The sequence below is a fragment of the Oncorhynchus mykiss genome, chromosome 12 (assembly GCF_057628025.1).
Source record: "Oncorhynchus mykiss isolate SJ-2025 chromosome 12, ASM5762802v1, whole genome shotgun sequence".
Lineage (NCBI taxonomy): Eukaryota > Metazoa > Chordata > Actinopteri > Salmoniformes > Salmonidae > Oncorhynchus > Oncorhynchus mykiss.
This window is the reverse complement of record NC_143033.1, coordinates 3,595,001-3,622,500: the sequence shown is the minus strand read 5'-3', so window position 1 is coordinate 3,622,500 and position 27,500 is coordinate 3,595,001. Positions and strand designations below refer to the sequence as shown.

The 27,500-nt window shown below is 45.5% G+C and overlaps 1 protein-coding gene and 1 pseudogene across 2 annotated transcripts in view; both read right to left on the bottom strand.

Annotated features, from left to right (window-relative positions):
- The window catches only part of LOC110536864 (A-kinase anchor protein 2), a 231,595-nt gene that overhangs the window by 184,823 nt on the left and 19,272 nt on the right, over window positions 1-27,500 (bottom strand). The window contains exon 2 of one of the 2 annotated variants that reach the window (XM_090191545.1): window positions 8,800-8,845. In XM_090191545.1, the coding sequence (XP_090047671.1) occupies window positions 8,800-8,845 (46 nt within the window). Of the gene's footprint in view, window positions 1-8,799; window positions 9,121-27,500 lie in introns of those variants that run through there. The other variant, XM_090191546.1, reaches the window with a different exon arrangement.
- LOC149979061 (uncharacterized) lies at window positions 22,782-26,452 on the bottom strand (annotated as a pseudogene).

Sequence of the window (27,500 nt, the reverse complement as noted above, 5' to 3'; positions counted from 1 at the left end):
CTCTCTCTCTCTCTATCTCTCTCTCTCTCTCTCTCTCTCTCTCTCTCTCCCTCTCTCTCTCTCTCCTCTCTCTCTCTCTCTCTCTCTCTCTCTCCCTCTCTATCTCTCTCTCTATCTCTCTCTTTCTCTTTCTCTCTCTCTCTCTCTCTCTCTCTCTCTCTCTCTCTCTCTCTCTCTCTGTCTTTCTTCCACTTCTCTGCTTGAATGGGATGCTTCCCAAATGACAACCCTATTCCCTATACAGGAACCATAGTCTGGTCTAAAGTAGTGGACTATATAAGGAATAGGGTTCCATAGGGCTCTGGTCTAAAGTAGTGTACTATATAGAGAATAGGGTTCCATAGGGCTCTGGGTCAAAAGTAGTGCACTATGTAGGGAATAGGGTTCTATAGGGCTCTAAAGTAGTGAATGTGGTACCATTTGGGGCACACTGTGTAGGTGGATCTCCATTAGAGAGCTGTTCTGACTCTATATATAATCTTTACAGAAACCCTCCTCACCTCAGTCATTAGACACTCACACCAAACCTGGCTTCAAATACTATTTGACATAATTTCAAATACTGGATCAGTAGAATAGTTAAACACAACAACCCTTAAAGGAAGATTCCACTCAAATCTATATTTTGGTATATGTCAGCAATCAAGTTATCAAGATATGTAACTTTCAAAATACATACACTATCACAATATGACGCATTTTGCATCAAAACGCATTATACGGGGGATGCTTTCTATATTTTGAAAGTTACATATCTTGAAAACTTGATTGCTGACAATCAAAACAAAGAACAAATTGACCCAAAACCAAAATGTTGTTTTTGGGTGGAGTTTCCCTTTAACACATGGTGGCTCAGAGTCTGCTAACATAATTCTATTGGAAAATGTTGAATGGGAATAAGTTTTACTAAAATGACAAACAACCCTGTTGACCTTCGACCCCATTGCAGAATCTGCTGAGCTGTATTCAGTGTTCAGTGTATTCAGAGTCAAGTATATACGGTAGTATTCATACTCCTGGGCTTTTTTCCACATTTCGTTGTGTTAAAATTGACCCCATCTACACACCAATGTCTTTCTGGGTAAGTCTCTAAGAGCTGTGAGTCTTTCTGGGTAAGTCTCTGAGAGCTTTTCACACCTGGATAGTGCAACATTTGACCATTAATCTTTTAAACGTTCTCCAAGCTCTGTCAAACTGGTTGATGGTCATTGTCAGACAGCAATTTCCAGGTCTTGCCGTAGATTCTAAAGTAGGGTTAAGTCCAAATAGTAACTCGGCCACTCACAAACATTAACTGTCTTCTTCTAGTAAGTAACTCAAGTGTAGATTATGAATAGTCTTTTTTAGGTTGTTGACCTGCTGAAAGGTGAATTCATCTCTCAGTGTCTGGTGGAAAGCAGACTGAACCAGGTATTCCACTAGGATTTTGCCTGTGCTTAGCTCCATTCCGTATCTTTTTTTTTATCCTGAAAAAGTCCTTAAACATTACAAGCATACCCACGATGCTTGAAAATATGATGAGAGGTACTCAGTAATGGGCTATCTTGGATGTGTCCCAAACATAACACTTTGAACTGAGGACAAAGAGTTAATTGTTTTGCCACATTCTTTGCGGTATTGCTGTTGTGCCTTCCAAACAGGATGTTGATGCACAGCTCAGAAGGGGAAGCAACAACTAGGGCTGGGAATGGGAAGTAACAACTAGGGGTGGGAATGGGAAGTAACAACTAGGGCTGGGAATGGGATGTAACAACTAGGGTTGGAAATGGGAAGTAACAACTAGGGCTGGGAATGGGAAGTAACAACTAGGACTGGGAATGGGATGAAACAACTAGGGCTGGGAATGGGAAGTAACAACTAGGGCCGGAAATGGGATGAAACAACTAGGGCTGGGAATGGGAAGTAACAACTAGGGCTGGGAATGGGAAGTAACAACTAGGGCTGGGAATGGCCAAGAACCTACACATACTGAGGAATACAGGAACCATATAATACCATATTATCACCATACCATATTATCACCATACCATATTATCACCATACTATATTACCACCATACAGAGAGACCTCATCATACCATATTATCACCGTACAGAGAGACCTCATCATACCATATTATCACCATACCATATTATCACCATACCATATTATCACCATACCATATTATCACCATACTGAGAGACCTCACCATACCAGATTATCACCATACCATATTATCACCATACTGAGAGACCTCACCATACCATATTATCACCATACCATAATATCACCATACCATATTATCACCATACAATATTATCACCATACTGAGAGACCTCACCATACCATATTATCACCATACCATATTATCACCATACCATATTATCACCATACCATATTATCACCATACCATATTATCACCATACTGAGAGACCTCACCATAACATATTATCACAATACCATATTATCACCATACCATATTATCACCATACCATATTATCACCATACTGAGAGACCTCACCATACCATATTATCACCATACCATATTATCACCATACTGAGAGACCTCACCATACCATATTATCACCATACCATATTATCACCATACTGAGGGACCTCACCATACCATATTATCACCATACCCTATTATCACCATACTGAGAGACCTCACCATACCATATTATCACCATACCATATTATCACCATACCATATTATCACCATACCATATTATCACCATATTGAGAGACCTCACCATACCATATTATCACCATACCATATTATCACCATACCATATTATCACCATACCATATTATCACCATACCATATTATCACCATACCATATTATCACCATACTGAGAGACCTCACCATACCATATTATCACCATACCATATTATCACCATACCATAATATCACCATACCATATTATCACCATACCATATTATCACCATACTGAGAGACCTCACCATACCATATTATCACCATACCATATTATCACCATACCATATTATCACCATACTGAGAGACCTCACCATACCATAATATCACCATACCGTATTATCACCATACCATAATATCACCATACCATATTATCACCATACCATATTATCACCATACCATATTATCACCATACCATATTATAACCATACCATATTATCACCATACCATAATATCACCATACCATATTATCACCATACCATATTATCACCATACCATATTATCACCATACCATATTATCACCATACCATATTATCACCATACTGAGAGACCTCACGATACCATATTATCACCATACCATATTATCACCATACCATAATATCACCATACCATATTATCACCATACCATATTATCACCACATTGAGAGACCTCACCATACCATATTATCACCATACCATATTATCACCATACCATATTATCACCATATTGAGAGACCTCACCATACCATATTATCACCATACCATAATATCACCATACCATATTATCACCATACCATATTATCACCATACCATATTATCACCATACCATATTATCACTATACCATATTATCACCATACCATATTATCACCATACTGAGAGACCTCACCATACCATATTATCATCATACCATATTATCACCATACCATAATATCACCATACCATATTATCACCATACCATATTATCACCATACCATATTATCACCATACCATATTATCACCATACTGAGAGACCTCACCATACCATATTATCACCATACCATATTATCACCATACCATATTATCACCATACTGAGAGACCTCACCATACCATAATATCACCATACCGTATTATCACCATACCATAATATCACCATACCATAATATCACCATACCATATTATCACCATACCATATTATCACCATACCATAATATCACCATACCATATTATCACCATACCATATTATCACCATACCATATTATCACCATACTGAGAGACCTCACCATACCATATTATCACCATACCATATTATCACCATACCATAATATCACCATACCATATTATCACCATACCATATTATCACCATACCCTATTATCACCATACTGAGAGACCTCACCATACCATATTATCACCATAACATATTATCACCATACCATAATATCACCATACCATATTATCACCATACCATAATATCACCATACCATATTATCACCATACCATATTATCACCATACCATATTATCACCATACCATATTATCACCATACCATAATATCACCATACCATATCATCACCATACCATAATATCACCATACCATATTATCACCATACTGAGAGACCTCACCATACCATATTATCACCATACCATATTATCACCATACCATAATATCACCATACCATATTATCACCATACCCTATTATCACCATACTGAGAGACCTCACCATACCATATTATCACCATAACATATTATTTCCATACCATATTATCACCATACTGAGAGACCTCACCATACCATATTATCACCATACTGAGAGACCTCACATACCATATTATTACCATACCATATTATCACCATACTGAGACACCTCACCATAACATATTATCACCATACCATATTATCACCATACTGAGGGACCTCATACCATATTATCACCATACCATATTATCACCATTCCATATTACCACCATACTGAGAGACCTCACAATACCAAATTTTCACCATACCATATTATCACCATACCATATTATCACCATACTGAGTAACCTCACCATAACATATTATCACCATACCATATTATCACCATACCATATTATCACCATACTGAGAGACCTCACCATACCATATTATCACCATACCATATTTTCACCATACCATATTATCACCATACTGAGAGACCTCACCATACCATATTATCACCATACCATATTACCACCAAACTGAGAGACCTCACCATACCATATTATCACCATACCATATTATCACCATACTGAGAGACCTCACCATACCATATTATCACCTTACCATAATATCACCATACCATATTATCACCATACTGAGAGAACTCACCATACCATATTATCACGATTCCATATTATCACCATACCATATTATCACCATACCATATTATCACCATACCATATTATCACCATACCATATTATCACCATACTGAGGGACCTCACCATACCATATTATCACCATACCATATTATCACCATACCATATTATCACCATACCATAATATCACCATACCATGATATCACCATACCATATTTTCACCATACCATAATATCACCATACCATATTATCACCATACAGAGAGACCTCATCATACCATATTATCACCATACCATATTATCACCATACCATATTATCACCATACCCTATTATCACCATACCATATTATCACCATTCCATATTATCACCATACTGAGAGACCTCACCATACCATATTATCACCATACCATATTATCACCATACTGAGAGACCTCACCATACCATATTATCACCATAACATATTATCACCATGCCATATTATCACCATACCATATTATCACCATACTGAGAGACCTCACCATACCATATTATCACCATACCATATTTTCACCATACCATATTATCACCATACTGAGAGACCTCACCATACCATATTATCACCATACCATATTACCACCAAACTGAGAGACCTCACCATACCATATTATCACCGTACCATATTATTTCCATACCATATTATCACCATACTGAGAGACCTCACCATACCATATTATCACCATACTGAGAGACCTCACATACCATATTATCACCATACCATATTATCACCATACTGAGACACCTCACCATACCATATTATCACCATACCATATTATCACCATACTGAGAGACCTCACCATAACATATTATCACCACACCATATTATCACCATACCATATTACCACCAAACTGAGAGACCTCACCATACTATATTATCACCATACCATAATATCACCATACCATATTATCACCATACTGAGAGAACTCACCATACCATATTATCACCATACCATATTATCACCATACCATATTATCACCATTCTGAGGGACCTCACCATACCATATTATCACCATACCATATTATCACCATACCATATTATCACCATACCATAATATCACCATACCATGATATCACCATACCATATTATCACCATACCATATTATCAACATACCCTATTATCACCATACCATATTATCACCATTCCATATTATCACCATACTGAGAGACCTCACCATACCATATTATCACCATACCATATTATCACCATACCATATTATCACCATACCATATTATCACCATACCATATTATCACCATACTGAGAGACCTCACCATACCATATTATCACCATACTGAGAGACCTCACCATACCATATTATCACCATGCTGAGAGACCTCACCATACCATATTATCACCATACCATATTATCACCATATTGAGAGACCTCACCATACCATATTATCACCATGCTGAGAGACCTCACCATACCATATTATCACCATACCATATTATCACCATGCTGAGAGACCTCACCATACCATATTATCACCATACCATATTATCACCATACTGAGAGACCTCACCATACCATATTATCACCATACCATATTATCACCATATTGAGAGACCTCACCATACCATATTATCACCATACTGAGAGACCTCACCATACCATATTATCACCATACCATATTATCACCATACCATATTATCACCATACTGAGAGACCTCACCATACCATATTATCACCATACCATATTATCACCATATTGAGAGATCTCACCATACCATATTATCACCATACCATATTATCACCATATCATATTATCACCATACCATATTATCACCATACCATATTATCACCATATTGAGAGACCTCACCATACCATATTATCACCATACCATATTATCACCATACCATATTATCACCATACCATATTATCACCATATTGAGAGACCTCACCATACCATATTATCACCATACCATATTATCACCATACCATATTATCACCATACTAAGAGACCTCACCATACCATATTATCACCATACCATATTATCACCATACTGAGAGACCTCACCATACCATATTATCACCATACCATATTATCACCATACCATATTATCACCATACCATATTATCACCATATTGAGAGACCTCACCATACCATATTATCACCATACCATATTATCACCATACCATATTATCACCATACCATATTATCACCATACTGAGAGACCTCACCATACCATATTATCACCATACCATATTATCACCATACTGAGAGACCTCACCATACCATATTATCACCATACCATATTATCACCATACCATATTATCACCATATTGAGAGACCTCACCATACCATATTGTCACCATACCATATTATCACCATACCATATTATCACCATACCATATTATCACCATATTGAGAGACCTCACCATAACATATTATCACCATGCCATATTATCACCATACCATATTATCACCATATTGAGAGACCTCACCATACCATATTATCACCATACTGAGACACCTCACCATACCATATTATCACCATACCATAATATCACCATACTGAGAGACCTCACCATACCATATTATCACCATACCATATTATCACCATACTGAGGGACCTCACCATACCATATTATCACCATACCATATTATCACCATACCATATTATCACCATACCATATTATCACCATACCATATTATCACCATACTGAGAGACCTCACCATACCATATTATCACCATACCATAATATCACCATACTGAGAGACCTCACCATACCATATTATCACCATACCATATTATCACCATACTGAGAGACCTCACCATACCATATTATCACCATACCATAATATCACCATACCATATTATCACCATACCATATTATCACCATACTGAGAGACCTCACCATACCATATTATCACCATACCATATTTTCACCATACTAAGAGACCTCACCATACCATGTTATGGTTACATGGCCTTAATAGTTTTTCCATCTGTTGCTTCTTGCTTGTGTGCAGCATGTGTGTGTTTCTGTGTGTATTAGTTTCTCTCTCTGTGTGTGTGTGTGTGTGTGTGTGTGTGTGTGTGTGTGTGTGTGTGTGTGTGTGTGTGTGTGTGTGTGTGTGTGTTTTTTTGTTTGTGTGTTTCTGTGTGTGTGCTTTTGTGTGTGTGTGTGTGTGTGTTTGTGTTTCTGTGTGTGTGTGTGTTTTTGTGTGTATGTGTGTGTGTGTGTGTTTCCGTGTGTGTGCGTGTTTTTGTGTGTATGTGTGTGTGTGTGTGTGTGTTTCCGTGTGTGTGTGTGTGTGGTTGTGCTGCAGCGCTCACTGGCGCCAAATTTAGTAACTCTCAGCGTATCTGGTACAACTGTTGCTCTCCTCTCCAACTCCGCTCAGAGCAGAGAGCTACTGACGTTTTCTTTTTATTGGGAGCTTTACAACACAATTTTTTTTGCGTTAAACTGCGAACCAACCGCTCTTTACTTATGGAGGAGTCTTATTTAATTAAAAACAACAGTCACACCTTAATCCTATACACCAACAAAAATCACACTTCCATTTCCACCAACTTTCCGACAAAAGTTTTCCTCCCTCAACAAATCAAAGGGAAATCAGTTGAAAATGAACAATAGAATCACGCTAGCATTGACCATTTCGGATAGACTATGGAGGGAGAGGGAGAGAGAGAGAGAGAGAGAGAGAGGGAGAGATAGAGAGAGGGAGAGATAGCGAGAGCGAGAGAAAGAGAGAGAAAGAGAGAGAAAGAGAAAGAGAGAGAAATATATATAAAGAAGTAGAGGAATACGTTTTTGGGACTTACCGCGAGGGCTTGTAGCCTTTCCTTGTGAAGCTCAGCCTCAGCCATCCTGTTGGGCACAGGAGAGAGAGGTCAGTGACGGCCTAGCAGGGGGAGAGAGGTGGGCTGCGTGCCTGGGTTAGGGTCCGGGTCCTGGGGTTTCTGGCGTCAAGGCCGGTAGGGGTACAGAGGTCCTGTATGTGTTCTGTAGTTGCAATAATCCAGTCAGAGTAGGAGAGTGTGTATTTGCTCGCTGAAGAGAGAGAAAATAGCTTTCTCATTCACTGGCCATGTGCCTGAAATATGCCTGCTCCCTGCTTGCTGCTCACATTCTCTCTCTCTCTCTCTCTCTCTCTCTCTCTCTCTCTCTGTCTCTCTGTCTCTCTGTCTCTCTCTCTCTCTTTCTCTCTGTCTCTGTCTCTGTCTCTGTCTCTCTGTCTCTGTCTCTCTCTCTCTCTCTCTCTCTCTCTCTCTCTCTCTCTCTCTCTCTCTCTCTCTCTCCTCCCACTCCCTCCCTCCCTCCCTCTCTGTGACTGGCCATGTATGTGCAGCAGCTGGCAGCAGAAGCAGCTGAGTCGAGGGATCGCTGAAGAGACAGACATTTTTCAGCTAGGCTGCTGGAAGGAGAAAGGGGAGACATAATATAGAATTAAAACAGAATGATAACTACGCCCTTGTCGTTAACACACGTTTGCTCAATCTACATCTCAGGTACTCAAAACTCTTAAGCATAAAAAAACTAAACAGCAAGCCAATTTCCACAAACATCTTGCAAAATGTAACACAGCTATCAGAATCATGCTTAAAGTGAAACTTTGCATACAAATGAGAGACACACACACACACACGCACGCACGCACGCACACACACACACACACACACACACACACACACACACACACACACACAGATCAAATTAATCTAACTTAGTGAAAAACTGAGATCACACTAATGTGACGTACTCAAAACACTCATCAGATCCTATTACCAAACACCATCACAGCCACCATCACAACCACCATCACAACAACCATCACAACAACCATCACAACCACCATCACAACCACCATCACAACCACCATCACAACCACCATCACAACAACCATCACAACCACCATCACAACCCCCATCACAACCACCATCACAACAACCATCACAACAACCATCACAACCACCATCACAACCACCATCACAACCCCCATCACAACCACCATCACAACAACCATCACAAAAACCATCACAACAACCATCACAACAACCATCACAACCACCATCACAACCACCATCACAACCACCATCACAACAACCATCACAACCACCATCACAACCACCATCACAACAACCATCACAACCACCATCACAACCACCATCACAACCACCATCACAACAACCATCACAACAACCATCACAACCACCATCACAACCACCATCACAACCACCATCACAACAACCATCACAACCACCATCACAACAACCATCACAACCACCATCACAACCACCATCACAACCACCATCACAACCACCATCACAACAACCTCTCCCTTGATGTGATCAAGACATAGGAGATGATTGTGGACTACAGGAAAAGGAGGACTGTACCGGTACCCCCTGTATATAGCCTCCACATTGACTCTGTACCGGTACCCCCTGTATATAGCCTCCACATTGACTCTGTACCGTAACACCCTGTATATAGCCTCCACATTGACTCTGTACCGGTACCCCCTGTATATAGCCTCCACATTGACTCTGTACTGGTACCCCCTGTATATAGCCTCCACATAGACTCTGTACCGGTACCCCGTATATATAGCCTCCACATTGACTCTGTACCGGTACCCCCTGTATATAGCCTCCACATTGACTCTGTACTGGTACCCCCTGTATATAGCCTCCACATTGACTCTGTACCGTAACACCCTGTATATAGCCTCCACATTGACTCTGTAATCGTAACACCCTGTATATATCCTCTACATTGACTCTGCATCGTAACACCCTGTATATAGCCTCCACATTGACTCTGTACCGGTACGCTCAGGATCACCTGGCCCTCTCTGCTCAGGATCACCTGGCCCTCTCTGCTCAGGATCACCTGGCCCTCTCTGCTCAGGATCACCTGACCCTCTCTGCTCAGGATCACCTGGCCCTCTCTGCTCAGGATCACCTGGCCCTCTTTGCTCAGGATCACCTGGCCCTCTTTGCTCAGGATCACCTGGCCCTCTCTGCTCAGGATCACCTGGCCCTCTCTGCTCTGGCTGAAAAACATTGTCATGTAAGGTGTTCAGGAAATGAAGGAGATGGGTATTGTTCTATGGTCCAAGGGTGGCATAGTGATGGACAACCCCATTGTGGCTCATAGCTGCGCATATGGTGACATTTTCCCCCGCGCTGACCAGGTACCTCAATGATGGCACGTTGACCAATGATGTTCCTTCCTCTCCTCTCCGTCTTTGCTAAATTGAATCCAGCCTCATCTATGAGTATGAGTTCCTGGGGGACTGGACTTGTATCCAACTCCATGATTCTCTTAAATGACAGTAAATACTGTAATTGCTGTATAGTAAAGTTCACTGTCAACATCAATGAGTCTCTAATGTTTCAGGAGTGTGATACTAGAACATCACTGTACCTGCACATACAGTGCCTTGCAAAAGTATTCGGCCCCCTTGAACTTTGCGACCTTTTGCCACATTTCAGGCTTCAAACATAAAGATATAAAACTGTATTTTTTTGTGAAGAATCAACAACAAGTGGGACACAATCATGAAGTGGAACGACATTTATTGGATATTTCAAACTTTTTTAACAAATCAAAAACTGAAAAATTGGGCGTGCAAAATGATTCAGCCCCTTTACTTTCAGTGCAGCAAACTCTCTCCAGAAGTTCAGTGAGGATCTCTGAATGATCCAATGTTGACCTAAATGACTAATGATGATAAATACAATCCACCTGTGTGTAATCAAGTCTCCGTATAAATGCACCTGCACTGTGATAGTCTCAGAGGTCCGTTAAAAGCGCAGAGAGCATCATGAAGAAGAAGGAACACACCAGGCAGGTCCGAGATACTGTTGTGAAGAAGTTTAAAGCCGGATTTGGATACAAAAAGATTTCCCAAGCTTTAAACATCCCAAGGAGCACTGTGCAAGCGATAATATTGAAATGGAAGGAGTATCAGACCACTGCAAATCTACCAAGACCTGGCCGTCCCTCTAAACTTTCAGCTCATACAAGGAGAAGACTGATCAGAGATGTAGCCAAGAGGCCCATGATCACTCTGGATGAACTGCAGAGATCTACAGCTGAGGTGGGAGACTCTGTCCATAGGACAACAATCAGTCGTATATTGCACAAATCTGGCCTTTATGGAAGAGTGGCAAGAAGAAAGCCATTTCTTAAAGATATCCATAAAAAGTGTTGTTTAAGGTTTGCCACAAGCCACCTGGGAGACACACCAAACATGTGGAAGAAGGTGCTCTGGTCAGATTAAACCAAAATTGAACTTTTTGGCAACAATGCAAAACGTTATGTTTGGCGTAAAAGCAACACACCATCCCCACTGTCAAACATGGTGGTGGCAGCATTGGGGTTTGGGCCTGCTTTTCTTCAGCAGGGACAGGGAAGATGGTTAAAATTGATGGGAAGATGGATGGAGCCAAATACAGGACCATTCTGGAAGAAAACCTGATGGAGTCTGCAAAAGACCTGAGACTGGGACGGAGATTTGTCTTCCAACAAGACAATGATCCAAAACATAAAGCAAAATCTACAATGGAATGGTTCAAAAACAAACATATCCAGGTGTTAGAATGGCCAAGTCAAAGTCCAGACCTGAATCCAATCGAGAATCTGTGGAAAGAACTGAAAACTGCTGTTCACAAATGCTCTCCATCCAACATCACTGAGCTCGAGCTGTTTTGCAAGGAGGAATGGGAAAAAATGTCAGTCTCTCGATGTGCAAAACTGATAGAGACATACCCCAAGCGACTTACAGCTGTAATCGCAGCAAAAGGTGGCGCTACAAAGTATTAACTTAAGGGAGCTGAATAATTTTGCACGCCCAATTTGTCAGTTTTTGATTGTTAAAAAAGTTTGAAATATCCAATAAATGTCGTTCCACTTCATGATTGTGTCCCACTTGTTGTTGATTCTTCACCAAAAAATACAGTTTTATATCTTTATGTTTGAAGCCTGAAATGTGGCAAAAGGTCGCAAAGTTCAAGGGGGCCGAATACTTTCGCAAGGCACTGTATTCCTACCGTTTATCCTTCACTCTTTGGGAATTCCGTTTGTTTCAGGAGTGTGATACTAGAACATCACTGTACCTGCGTTTATCCTTCACTCTTTGGGAATTCCGTTTCCGATGGGACTCTGTAGATGTGCTTCATCCAGAGATGGTGTTTCTTACGGATGAGGGCTACGGTTGATCAGCTCACGCTGATGTTATGGAGGATGACGGGGGTTTTCCAATCATCTGTTGTTTATGGCTTTATTTTTCAGGGGCGGCAGGGTAGCCTAGTGGTTAGAGCCCTGAACAGGCAGAACGACAGTCATTGAAAATAATAATTGAAAATAAGAATTTGTTCTTAACTGACTTGCCTAGTTAAATAAAGGTAAAATTAAACTACCATTTGCACAATGGCAGCCTCCTGTTGGTCTGTAAACAGACCCGTTCTACCATGTAGACCGTCTACAACAACAACACAGTACAGTAAACACTACATATGTCTGTGGTACAAACCTCTTCTCATTGTGGAACGTCCGGATGATGGATGGTGGTTGACCACATGGTCTGCCCAGCCTCTCTCTCAAGGTCAAACCATGGTTGACCACATGGTCTGCCCAGCCTCTCTCTCAAGGTCAAACCATGGTTGACCACATGGTCTGCCCAGCCTCTCTCTCGAGGTTTAACCATGGTTGACCACATGGTCTGCCACAATTTCATCAGATATTACTCTCCTTGTTCATGGTCCACCCCCACCTCTTCCTCCACATCCACCTCTTCCTCCAGCCCAACCCCCATCTCTTCCTCTAACCCCCATCTCTTCCTCCACCTCCATCTCTTCCTCCACCTCCATTTCGACCTCTTCCTCCAACTCCAACTCCACCTCCACACCCAACCCCACCTCTTCCTCCATCTCCATCTCTACCTCTTCCACCTCCACCTCTACCTCCACCTCTTCCTCCACCTCTTCACCTCCATCTCTACCTCTTCATCCAGCTCTTCCTCCAGCTCTTCCACCACCTCTTCCTCCACCTCTTCCTCCACCTCCATCTCTACCTCTTCCTCCAGCTCTTCCTCCACCTCTACCTCCACCTCTTCCTCCACTCTTCCTCCACTTCCAACCCCACCTCTTCTTCCACCTCCATCTGCACATCCACATCTTCCTCCACATCCACCTCTTCCTCCAACCCCACCTCTTCCTCCACCTCTACCTCCAGCTCTTCCTCCACCTCCAACCCCACCTCCACCCCCACCTTTACCTTTACCTCCACCCCCAGTATTTGGCTCTGGAAGAGAGGAGAGGAGAGAAGAGAAGAGAGAGGCTTCTATAGTCTCTGGCTCTGTGTTGTCTTGGCTGTGTGCTTAGGGTCATTGTCCTGTTGGAAGGTGAACCTTTGCCCCAGTCTGAGGTCCATCCCCACAGCATGATGCTGCCACCACCATGCTTCACCGTAGGAATGGTGTCAGATTCCCTCCGGATGTGACGCTTGGCATTCAGGTCAAAGAGTTCAATCTTTGTTTCATCAGACCAGAGAATCTTGTTTCTCATGGTCTGAGAGTCTTTAGGTGCCTTTTGGTAAACTCCAAGCGAGCTGTCATGTGCCTTTTACTGAGGACTGGCTTCCATTTGGCCACTCTACCATAAAGGCCTGATTGGTGGAGTGCTGCAGAGATGGTGGACTCCAATCAAGATGTAGAAACATCTCAAGAATGATTAATGGAAACAGGATGCACCTGAGCTCAAATTCCAGTCTCATAGCAAAGGTTGACAATACTTACATAAATAAAATATTTATGTTTTAAATATCTAATACATTTGCAACATTTCTAAAAAACCTGTTTCACTTTGTCATTATGGGGCATTGTGATGTCATTATGGGCTATTGTGATGTCAATATGGGGCATTGTGATGTCATTATGGGGCATTGTGATATCATTATGGGGCATTGTGTGTAGATTGCTGAGGATGTTCTTCATTTTTAAAATCCATTTTAGAATAAGGCTGTAATGTAACAAAAGTCAAGTGGTCTGAATACTTTCCGAAGTCACTGCATATGCACACACACTGACTCACAGATCTTTACACACACTGACTCACAGATCTTTACACACAGTGACTCAGATCTTTACACACACTGACTCACAGATCTTTACACACACTGACTCACAGATCTTTACACACACTGACTCACAGATCTTTACAAACACTGACTCACAGATCTTTACATACAGTGACTCACAGATCTTTACACACACTGACTCACAGATCTTTACATACAGTGACTCAGATCTTTACACACACTGACTCACAGATCTTTACACACACTGACTCACAGATCTTTACACACACTGACTCACAGATCTTTACACACACTGACTCACAGATCTTTACACACACTGACTCACAGATCTTTACATACAGTGACTCACAGATCTTTACACACACTGACTCACAGATCTTTACACACACTGACTCACAGATCTTTACACACACTGACTCACAGATCTTTACACACACTGACTCACAGATCTTTACACACACTGACTCACAGATCTTTACATACAGTGACTCAGATCTTTACACACACTGACTCACAGATCTTTACACACACTGACTCACAGATCTTTACACACACTGACTCACAGATCTTTACATACAGTGACTCAGATCTTTACACACACTGACTCACAGATCTTTACACACACTGACTCACAGATCTTTACACACAGTGACTCACAGATCTTTACACACACTGACTCACAGATATTTACACACTCTGACTCACAGATCTTTACACACACTGACTCACAGATCTTTACACACACTGACTCACAGATCTTTACACACACTGACTCACAGATCTTTACATACAGTGACTCAGATCTTTACACACACTGACTCACAGATCTTTACACACACTGACTCACAGATCTTTACATACACTGACTCGCAGATCTTTACATACAGTGACTCACAGATCTTTACACACACTGACTCACAGATCTTTACATACAGTGACTCACAGATCTTTACAAACATTGACTCAGATCTTTACACACACTGACTCACAGATCTTTACACACACTGACTCACAGATCTTTACATACAGTGACTCACAGATCTTTACATACACTGACTCACAGATCTTTACATACAGTGACTCACAGATCTTTACATACACTGACTCACAGATCTTTACACACACTGACTCACAGATCTTTACACACACTGACTCACAGATCTTTACACACACTGACTCACAGATCTTTACACACACTGACTCACAGATCTTTACACACACTGACTCACAGATCTTCACACACACTGACTCACAGATCTTTACACACACTGACTCACAGATCTTTACACACACTGACTCACAGATCTTTACACACACTGACTCACATATCTTTACACACACTGACTCACAGATCTTCACACACACTGACTCACAGATCTTTACACACACTGACTCACAGATCTTTACACACACTGACTCACAGATCTTTACACACACTGACTCACAGATCTTTACACACACTGACTCACAGATCTTTACATACAGTGACTCAGATCTTTACACACACTGACTCACAGATCTTTACACACAATGACGTACTGAGTCTCAGCCTCAGTGTGAGATAGGAGCTTATATGCCCAGCCCTTTACACCAGATTGTGACTGAAGCCTACAGCTACATATGCCCAGTCCCCAGACCTATACACACTAAGACTCACTGATTGTCAGATTGTGACTGAAGCCTACAGCTACATATGCCCAGTCCCCAGACCTATACACACTCTGACTCACTGACTGTCAGATTGTGACTGAAGCCTACAGCTACATATGCCCAGTCCCCAGACCTATACACACTCTGACTCACTGACTGTCAGATTGTGACTGAAGCCTACAGCTACATATGCCCAGTCCCCAGACCTATACACACTCTGACTCACTGACTGTCAGATTGTGACTGAAGCCTACAGCTACATATGCCCAGTCCCCAGACCTATACACACTCTGACTCACTGACTGTCAGACTGGAGTTAGCTACACATCCCCGGCTCCCGATTTTACTAGACATCCAAGAAGCAGCGGCAGAGGGAGTGGGTGGGGGTGGGGGGGGTCAGTGGGGACTGGGTGGGGGGGGGTATTAGAGTTCCCACTGACCCCCCTCTTCACCCTTCCATTACCCCTTCCCCCCTCTTTATCCCTCTTTCATCACATCCGTCCTGTTCAAGCTCACGGGTGGAGGGATACAGAACACTCCATATATGGTGAAAAGGCTGCATGAGGCAGGGCAGCCACACAGCAGTCAGTCTGCAGCGCTACTCAGGAGTAATGCTCATGGGAAATGTCCTTAGAACAAACTACCCTGGCTGGGGAGCCTGCATGCAGAGTGGTCTACGTGGTGGAGTCCTATTGGAGGACTTGAAGGAAGACAATAGAAACTGGATTTTGGGAGTTTGAATAGTAGAGAGTTAATAACATGGGATTGTTGCTATGGGGATCAAGCACTCGCAAACCCAAAACATTATGATTCTTGTTATTGGGTTTTTAGAAACTTGACTTTTTTTAATAGTTTATATTATTTATTTGCGTTATTTGAGAAGAAAAAAAAAATACATTGATGGGAATTTTATAAGGGAAATATGTTTTGGTAAAAAATACAAAATCATCTCAATATTATTAATTTTCATGTCAGCTCTATACCAGGAAATGTCCTTGTCCGTAGCAAAGATCCCAATTTATACGTTCTAAAGACTGGCAAAAATGTATATTACCTAAAAAAATATAGTATGTAGTGTCTTGCGATATCCCTCTGTGACTTTAAACAATACAGTGCCTTGCGAAAGTATTCGGCCCCCTTGAACTTTGCGACCTTTTGCCACATTTCAGGCTTCAAACATAAAGATATAAAACTGTATTTTTTTGTGAAGAATCAACAACAAGTGGGACACAATCATGAAGTGGAACGACATTTATTGGATATTACAAACTTTTTTAACAAATCAAAAACTGAAAAATTGGGCGTGCAAAATTATTCAGCCCCCTTAAGTTAATACTTTGTAGCGCCACCTTTTGCTGCGATTACAGCTGTAAGTCGCTTGTGGTATGTCTCTATCAGTTTTGCACATCGAGAGACTGACATTCTTTCCCATTCCTCCTTGCAAAACAGCTCGAGCTCAGTGAGGTTGGATGGAGAGCATTTGTGAACAGCAGTTTTCAGTTCTTTCCACAGATTCTCGATTGGATTCAGGTCTGGACTTTGACTTGGCCATTCTAACACCTGGATATGTTTATTTTTGAACCATTCAATTGTAGATTTTGCTTTATCTTTTGGGTTATTGTCTTGTTGGAAGACAAATCTCCGTCCCAGTCTCAGGTCTTTTGCAGACTCCATCAGGTTTTCTTCCAGAATGGTCCTGTATTTGGCTCCATCCATCTTCCCATCAATTTTAACCATCTTCCCTGTCCCTGCTGAAGAAAAGCAGGCCCAAACCATGATGCTGCCACCACCATGTTTGAAAGTTGGGATGGTGTGTTCAGCTGTGTTGCTTTTACGCCAAACATAACGTTTTGCATTGTTGCCAAAAAGTTCCATTTTGGTTTCATCTGACCAGAGCACCTTCTTCCACATGTTTGGTGTGTCTCCCAGGTGGCTTGTGGCAAACTTTAAACGGCACTTTTTATGGATATCTTTAAGAAATGGCTTTCTTCTTGCCACTCTTCCATAAAGGCCAGATTTGTGCAATATACGACTGATTGTTGTCCTATGGACAGAGTCTCCCACCACAGCTGTAGATCTCTGCAGTTCATCCAGAGTGATCATGGGCCTCTTGGCTGCATCTCTGATCAGTCTTCTCCTTGTATGAGCTGAAAGTTTAGAGGGACGGCCAGGTCTTGGTAGATTTGCAGTGGTCTGATACTCCTTCCATTTCAATATTATCGCTTGCACAGTGCTCCTTGGGATGTTTAAAGCTTGGGAAATCTTTTTGTATCCAAATCCGGCTTTAAACTTCTTCACAACAGTATCGCGGACCTGCCTGGTGTGTTCCTTGTTCTTCATGATCCTCTCTGCGCTTTTAACGGACCTCTGAGACTATCACAGTGCAGGTGCATTTATACGGAGACTTGATTACACACAGGTGGATTGTATTTATCATCATTAGTCATTTAGGTCAACATTGGATCATTCAGAGATCCTCACTGAACTTCTGGAGAGAGTTTGTGGACTGAAAGTAAAGGGGCTGAATAATTTTTCACGCCCAATTTTTCAGTTTTTGATTTGTTAAAAAAGTTTGAAATATCCAATAAATGTCGTTCCACTTCATGATTGTGTCCCACTTGTTGTTGATTCATCACAAAAAAATACAGTTTTATTACTTTATGTTTGAAGCCTGAAATGTGGCAAAAGGTCACAAAGTTCAAGGGGGCCGAATACTTTCGCAAGGCACTGTATTTCTCTCAAAACTTCGATTCCTAAAAGATGTGTCCTGAGATTTGGTTTACTCCGTCAGATTGGTCTAAAATCCTAAAGGAATCAGGAATGTGCAGGGTCACCTATATCATAAGGACCACTTATTCAGGTCCTCATTACATCTAGTGCAACAGGATACGGTCTGGAAAGTTCTCTACTGTTGATAGATTTAAACAAACAAACAGTATTGGAATCACCGTGGTCAAATCAAATCAACGTTTATTTGTCACGTGCGGCGAATACAACATGTGTAGTAGACCTTACAGTGAAATGCTGAATACAACAGGTGTAGTAGACCTCACAGTGAAATGCTGAATACAACAGGTGTAGTAGACCTCACAGTGAAATGCTGAATACAACAGGTGTAGTAGACCTCACAGTGAAATGCTGAATACAACAGGTGTAGGTAGACCTTACAGTGAAATGCTGAATACAACAGGTGTAGTAGACCTTATAGTGAAATGCTGAATACAACAGGTGTAGTAGACCTTACAGTGAAATGCTGAATACAACAGGTGTAGGTAGACCTTACAGTGAAATGCTGAATACAACAGGTGTAGTAGACCTTACAGTGAAATGCTGAATACAACAGGTGTAGGTAGACCTTACAGTGAAATGCTGAATACAACAGGTGTAGTAGACCTTACAGTGAAATGCTGAATACAACAGGTGTAGTAGACCTCACAGTGAAATGCTGAATACAACAGGTGTAGTAGACCTCACAGTGAAATGCTGAATACAACAGGTGTAGTAGACCTCACAGTGAAATGCTGAATACAACAGGTGTAGTAGACCTCACAGTGAAATGATGAATACAACAGGTGTAGTAGACCTTACAGTGAAATGCTGAATACAACAGGTGTAGTAGACCTCACAGTGAAATGCTGAATACAACAGGTGTAGTAGACCTCACAGTGAAATGCTGAATACAACATGTGTAGTAGACCTCACAGTGAAATGATGAATACAACAGGTGTAGTAGACCTTACAGTGAAATGCTGAATACAACAGGTGTAGTAGACCTTACAGTGAAATGCTGAATACAACAGGTGTAGTAGACCTTACCGTGAAATGCTGAATACAACAGGTGTAGTAGACCTCACAGTGAAATGCTGAATACAACAGGTGTAGTAGACCTTACAGTGAAATGCTGAATACAACAGGTGTAGTAGACCTTACAGTGAAATGCTGAATACAACAGGTGTAGTAGACCTCAGTGAAATGCTGAATACAACAGGTGTAGTAGACCTCACAGTGAAATGATGAATACAACAGGTGTAGTAGACCTCACAGTGAAATGCTGAATACAACAGATGTAGTAGACCTTACAGTGAAATGCTGAATACAACAGGTGTAGTAGACCTCAGTGAAATGCTGAATACAACAGGTGTAGTAGACCTCAGTGAAATGCTGAATACAACAGGTGTAGTAGACCTTACAGTGAAATGCTGAATACAACAGGTGTAGTAGACCTTACAGTGAAATGCTGAATACAACAGGTGTAGTAGACCTTACAGTGAAATGCTGAATACAACAGGTGTAGTAGACCTTACAGTGAAATGCTGAATACAACAGGTGTAGTAGACCTTACAGTGAAATGCTGAATACAACAGGTGTAGTAGACCTTACAGTGAAATACTGAATACAACAGGTGTAGACATCACAGTGAAATGCTGAATACAACAGGTGTAGACATCACAGTGAAATGCTGACTTACAGGCTCTAACCAATAGTGCAAAAAAGGTGTCAGGTGAACAATAGGTAGGTAAAGAAATAAAACAACAGTAAAAAGACAGGCTATATACAGTAGAGAGGCTATATACAGTAGAGAGGCTATATACAGTAGAGAGGCTATAAAAGTAGGGAGGCTATATACAGTAGAGAGGCTATATAAGTAGGGAGGCTATATACAGTAGAGAGGCTATATACAGTAGAGAGGCTATAAAAGTAGGGAGGCTATAAAAGTAGGGAGGCTATATACAGTAGAGAGGCTATAAAAGTAGGGAGGCTATATACAGTAGAGAGGCTATATAAGTAGGGAGGCTATATACAGTAGAGAGGCTATATACAGTAGAGAGGCTATAAAAGTAGGGAGGCTATAAAAGTAGGGAGGCTATATACAGTAGAGAGGCTATAACAGTAGAGAGGTTATATACAGTAGAGAGGCTATATACAGTAGGGAGGCTATATACAGTAGTTAGGCTATATACTGTAGTTAGGCTATATACTGTAGTTAGGCTATAACAGTAGAGAGGCTATATACAGTAGAGAGGCTATATACAGTAGAGAGGCTATATACAGTAGTTAGGCTATATACAGTAGAGAGGCTATATACAGTAGAGAGGCTATAAAAGTAGGGAGGCTATATACAGTAGAGAGGCTATATACAGTAGCGAGGCTATATACAGTAGCAAGGCTATATACAGTAGAGAGGCTATATACAGTAGAGAGGCTATATACAGTAGAGAGGCTATATACAGTAGAGAGGCTATAAAAGTAGGGAGGCTATATACAGTAGAGAGGCTATATACAGTAGCGAGGCTATATACAGTAGCAAGGCTATATACAGTAGAGAGGCTATATACAGTAGAGAGGCTATATACAGTAGAGAGGCTATATACAGACACCTGGTTAGTCAGGCTGATTGAGGTAGTATGTACGTGTAGATATGGTTAAAGTGACTAAGCATATATGATGAACAGAGTGTGGCAGTAGTGTAAAAGAGGGTGGTGGGACACAATGCCGATAGCCCGGTTAGCCAATGTGTGGTAGCAATGGTTGGTCGGCCCAATTGAGGTAGTATGTACATGGATGTATAGTTAAAGTGACTATGCTTATATGATAAACAGAGAGTAGCAGCAGCAGCGTCACAACCATAAACTATCTGCCTGATAGATTAAAATAGAATATAAATTTTCATTCAAAGATATGGGTTGTTTTCCCCCAAGGTGGATGGGGCAGAAACTTTATATTGAATACAAGGACTTGTAACGCTCGTCTGATGAAGAATGAGTGGACCAACGTGCAGCGTGGTAAGGAGGTACGTGTTCATGATATTTATTTAAATTTGAAGACTAGAACAAAAATAACAAAGCGAGAAACGAACAGTTCTGTAAGGTAACTTAAACTATACAGAAAACAACTACCCACACACCCAGGTGGGAAAAAGGCTACCTAAGTATGATTCTCAATCAGAGACAACGATAGACAGTGATTGAGAACCACACCCGGTCAAACACAAAGAAATAGAAAACATAGAAATAAAGAAACTAGAATGCCCACCCTAGTCACGCCCTGGTCATAGAGAGGCTTCTCTATTTTGGTTAGGCCCCACCCCAAAGGTGCGGACTCCGGCCTTAAAACCTCCGTCTGGGTGGGCTTCCTTTACGGCGGCGGCTCTGGTGTGGGACGTAGACCCGCCTCTGGCTCCCCCCACTTTGGTGGCGCCTCTGGTGAGGGGACCCTCGCCGCCGACCCTGGATTGGGGACCCTCGCCGCCGACCCCGGACTGGGCACCCTCGTTGGAGGCTCAGGACTGGAAGCCGTCTCTGGAGGCCCCGGACTGGAGGCCGTCTCTGGAGGCCCCGGACTGGAGGCCGTCTCTGGAGGCCCCGGACTGGAGGCCGTCTCTGGAGGCCCCGGACTGGAGGCCGTCTCTGGAGGCCCCGGACTGGAGGCCGTCTCTGGAGGCCCCGGACTGGAGGCCGTCTCTGGAGGCCCCGGACTGGAGGCCGTCTCTGGAGGCTCCGGACTGGAGGCCGTATCTGGAGGCTCCGGACTGGAGGCCGTCTCTGGAGGCTCCGGACTGGAGGCCGTCTCTGAAGGCCGTCTCTGGGGGCTCCGGACTGGAGGCCGTCTCTGGAGGCTCCGGACTGGAGGCCGTCTCTGAAGGCCGTCTCTGGGGGCTCCGGACTGGAGGCCGTCTCTGGGGGCTCCGGACTGGAGGCCGTCTCTGGGGGCTCCGGACTGGAGGCCGTCTCTGGGGGCTCCGGACTGGAGGCCGTCTCTGGGGGCTCCGGACTGGAGGCCGTCTCTGGGGGCTCCGGACTGGAGGCCGTCTCTGGGGGCTCCGGACTGGAGGCCGTCTCTGGGGGCCCCGGACTGGGGGCCGTCTCTGGGGGCTCCGGACTGGGCGCCGTCTCTGGGGGCTCCGGACTGGGGGACGTCTCTGGGGGCTCCGGACTGGGGGACGTCTCTGGGGGCTCCGGACTGGGGGACGTCTCTGGGGGCTCCGGACTGGGGGAGGTCTCTGGGGGCTCCGGACTGGGGGACGTCTCTGGGGGCTCCGGACTGGGGGACGTCTCTGGGGGCTCCGGACTGGGGGACGTCTCTGGGGGCTCCGGACTGGGGGACGTCTCTGGGGGCTCCGGACTGGAGGCCGTCTCTGGGGGCTCCGGACTGGAGGCCGTCTCTGGGGGCTCAGGACTGGAGGCCGTCTCTGGGGGCTCCGGACTGGAGGCCGTCTCTGGGGGCTCCGGACTGGAGGCCGTCTCTGGGGGCCCCGGATTGGGGGCCGTCTCTGGGGGCTCCGGACTGGGCGCCGTCTCTGGGGGCTCCGGACTGGGGGACGTCTCTGGGGGCTCCGGACTGGGGGACGTCTCTGGGGGCTCCGGACTGGGGGACGTCTCTGGGGGCTCCGGACTGGGGGACGTCTCTGGGGGCTCCGGACTGGGGGACGTCTCTGGGGGCTCCGGACTGGAGGCCGTCTCTGGGGGCTCCGGACTGGAGGCCGTCTCTGGGGGCTCCGGACTGGAGGCCGTCTCTGGGGGCTCCGGACTGGAGGCCGTCTCTGGGGGCTCCGGACTGGAGGCCGTCTCTGAAGGCCGTCTCTGGGGGCTCCGGACTGGAGGCCGTCTCTGGGGGCTCCGGACTGGAGGCCGTCTCTGGGGGCTCCGGACTGGAGGCCGTCTCTGGGGGCTCCGGACTGGAGGCCGTCTCTGGGGGCTCCGGACTGGAGGCCGTCTCTGGGGGCCCCGGACTGGGGGCCGTATCTGGAGGCTCCGGACTGGAGGCCGTCTCTGAAGGCCGTCTCTGGGGGCTCCGGACTGGAGGCCGTCTCTGAAGGCCGTCTCTGGGGGCTCCGGACTGGAGGCCGTCTCTGGGGGCTCCGGACTGGAGGCCGTCTCTGGGGGCTCCGGACTGGAGGCCGTCTCTGGGGGCTCCGGACTGGAGACCGTCTCTGGGGGCTCCGGACTGGAGGCCGTCTCTGGGGGCTCCGGACTGGAGGCCGTCTCTGGGGGCTCCGGACTGGAGGCCGTCTCTGGGGGCCCCGGACTGGGGGCCGTCTCTGGGGGCTCCGGACTGGGCGCCGTCTCTGGGGGCTCCGGACTGGGGGACGTCTCTGGGGGCTCCGGACTGGGGGACGTCTCTGGGGGCTCCGGACTGGGGGACGTCTCTGGGGGCTCCGGACTGGGGGAGGTCTCTGGGGGCTCCGGACTGGGGGACGTCTCTGGGGGCTCCGGACTGGGGGACGTCTCTGGGGGCTCCGGACTGGGGGACGTCTCTGGGGGCTCCGGACTGGGGGACGTCTCTGGGGGCTCCGGACTGGAGGCCGTCTCTGGGGGCTCCGGACTGGAGGCCGTCTCTGGGGGCTCCGGACTGGAGGCCGTCTCTGGGGGCTCCGGACTGGAGGCCGTCTCTGGGGGCTCCGGACTGGAGGCCGTCTCTGGGGGCCCCGGACTGGGGGCCGTCTCTGGGGGCTCCGGACTGGGCGCCGTCTCTGGGGGCTCCGGACTGGGGGACGTCTCTGGGGGCTCCGGACTGGGGGACGTCTCTGGGGGCTCCGGACTGGGGGACGTCTCTGGGGGCTCCGGACTGGGGGACGTCTCTGGGGGCTCCGGACTGGGGGACGTCTCTGGGGGCTCCGGACTGGAGGCCGTCTCTGGGGGCTCCGGACTGGAGGCCGTCTCTGGGGGCTCCGGACTGGAGGCCGTCTCTGGGGGCTCCGGACTGGAGGCCGTCTCTGGGGGCTCCGGACTGGAGGCCGTCTCTGGGGGCCCCGGACTGGGGGACGTCTCTGGGGGCTCCGGACTGGGGGACGTCTCTGGGGGCTCCGGACTGGGGGACGTCTCTGGGGGCTCCGGACTGGGGGAGGTCTCTGGGGGCTCCGGACTGGGGGACGTCTCTGGGGGCCCCGGACTGGGGGCCGTCTCTGGGGGCTCCGGACTGGGGGCCGTCTCTGGGGGCTCCGGACTGGGCGCCGTCTCTGGGGGCTCCGGACTGGGGGACGTCTCTGGGGGCTCCGGACTGGGGGACGTCTCTGGGGGCTCCGGACTGGGGGACGTCTCTGGGGGCTCCGGACTGGGGGACGTCTCTGGGGGCCCCGGACTGGGGGCCGTCTCTGGGGGCTCCGGACTGGGCGCCGTCTCTGGGGGCTCCGGACTGGGGGACGTCTCTGGGGGCTCCGGACTGGGGGACGTCTCTTGGGGCTCCGGACTGGGGGACGTCTCTGGGGGCTCCGGACTGGGGGCCGTCTCTGGAGTGGAGAGACACACAGGAGGCCTGGATCTGGGAGCAGGCACAGGACTCACCAGGCTGGGGAGACATACAGGAGGCTTCTTCCTTGGCCGAGGCACCGTATACACAGGGGGCTCCGGACTGGGGCCGTCTCTGGGGGCTCCGGACTGGGGGACGTCTCTGGGGGCTCCGGACTGGGGGACGTCTCTGGGGGCTCCGGACTGGGGGACGTCTCTGGGGGCTCCGGACTGGGGGCCGTCTCTGGAGTGGAGAGACAGGAGGCCTGGTTCTGGGAGCAGGAACAGGACTCACCAGGCTGGGGAGACATACAGGAGGCTTCTTCCTTGGCCGAGGCACCGTATACACAGGGCCGTGGAGGCGCACTGGCAGCCTCGAGCGCAGAGCTGGCACAACCCGTTCTGGCTGGATGCCCACTTCCAACCGGCAAACGCGGGACGCTGGCACAGAGCACACCACCGGCCTGTGAATGCTCAACCGAGACACAGTGCACATCACCCCATAACACGGGGCCTGACCAGCCACACGCTCGCCACAGTAAGCACGGGGAGATGGCTCAGGTCTTCGACCTGACTCAGCCACACTCCCCAGTGCCTCTCGGGCTTCCTTGCCAGCCGTGTTCCCTCATAACGCTGCCGCTCAGTTTTAGCTGCTTCCAGTTCCTCCCGTGGACGGCGATGCTCCCCAGCCTGCCTCCAGGGTCCTTTCCCGTCCAGGATTTCCTCCCAAGTCCATGAAACCTGAACCCTCTGCTTCTCCTTACCACGCTGCTTGGTCCGCTTGCGGTGGGAGGTTCTGTAACACTCGTCTGATGAAGAATGAGTGGACCAACGTGCAGCGTGGTAAGGAGGTACGTGTTCATGATATTTATTTAAATTTGAACACTAGAACAAAAATACTAAAGCGAGAAACGAACAGTTCTGTAAGGTTACTAAAACTACACAGAAAACAACTACCCACACACCCAGGTGGGAAAAAGGCTACCTAAGTATGATTCTCAATCAGAGACAACGATAGACAGTGATTGAGAACCACACCCGGTCAAACGCAAAGAAATAGAAAACATAGAAATAAAGAAACTAGAATGACCACCCTAGTCACGCCCTGGCCTAACCAAAATAGAGAATAAAAGCCTCTCTATGGCCAGGGTGTGACATGACTATACAGTAGCTGACACTTTGGTCAATCAAAATTTATATTTCAAATGTTTAGCTCTAAAACACTCTTTTTTTTTTCTCATCCTGTGTAAACTAGCATGAGATCAGCTATAAAACTGTAGACACCTTGTAGAGTCCATGCCCCGATGTATTGAGGCTGTTCTGAGGGCTAAACGGGGTGCAACTCAAAATTAGGAAGGTGTTCCTTATGTTTTATATATAAAGTGTTCCTAATGTTTTGTACACTCAGTGTATGTGTGTTAGTGTGTCAGAGCTATAAACATGGGAGACAATATAATCTGCCAAAAACAAATAGAGAACACGTAAGAAACAACAATAACAACAACAAAAAAAAAGATATTGCTCAAATTTAAAGTCAGCTGGAT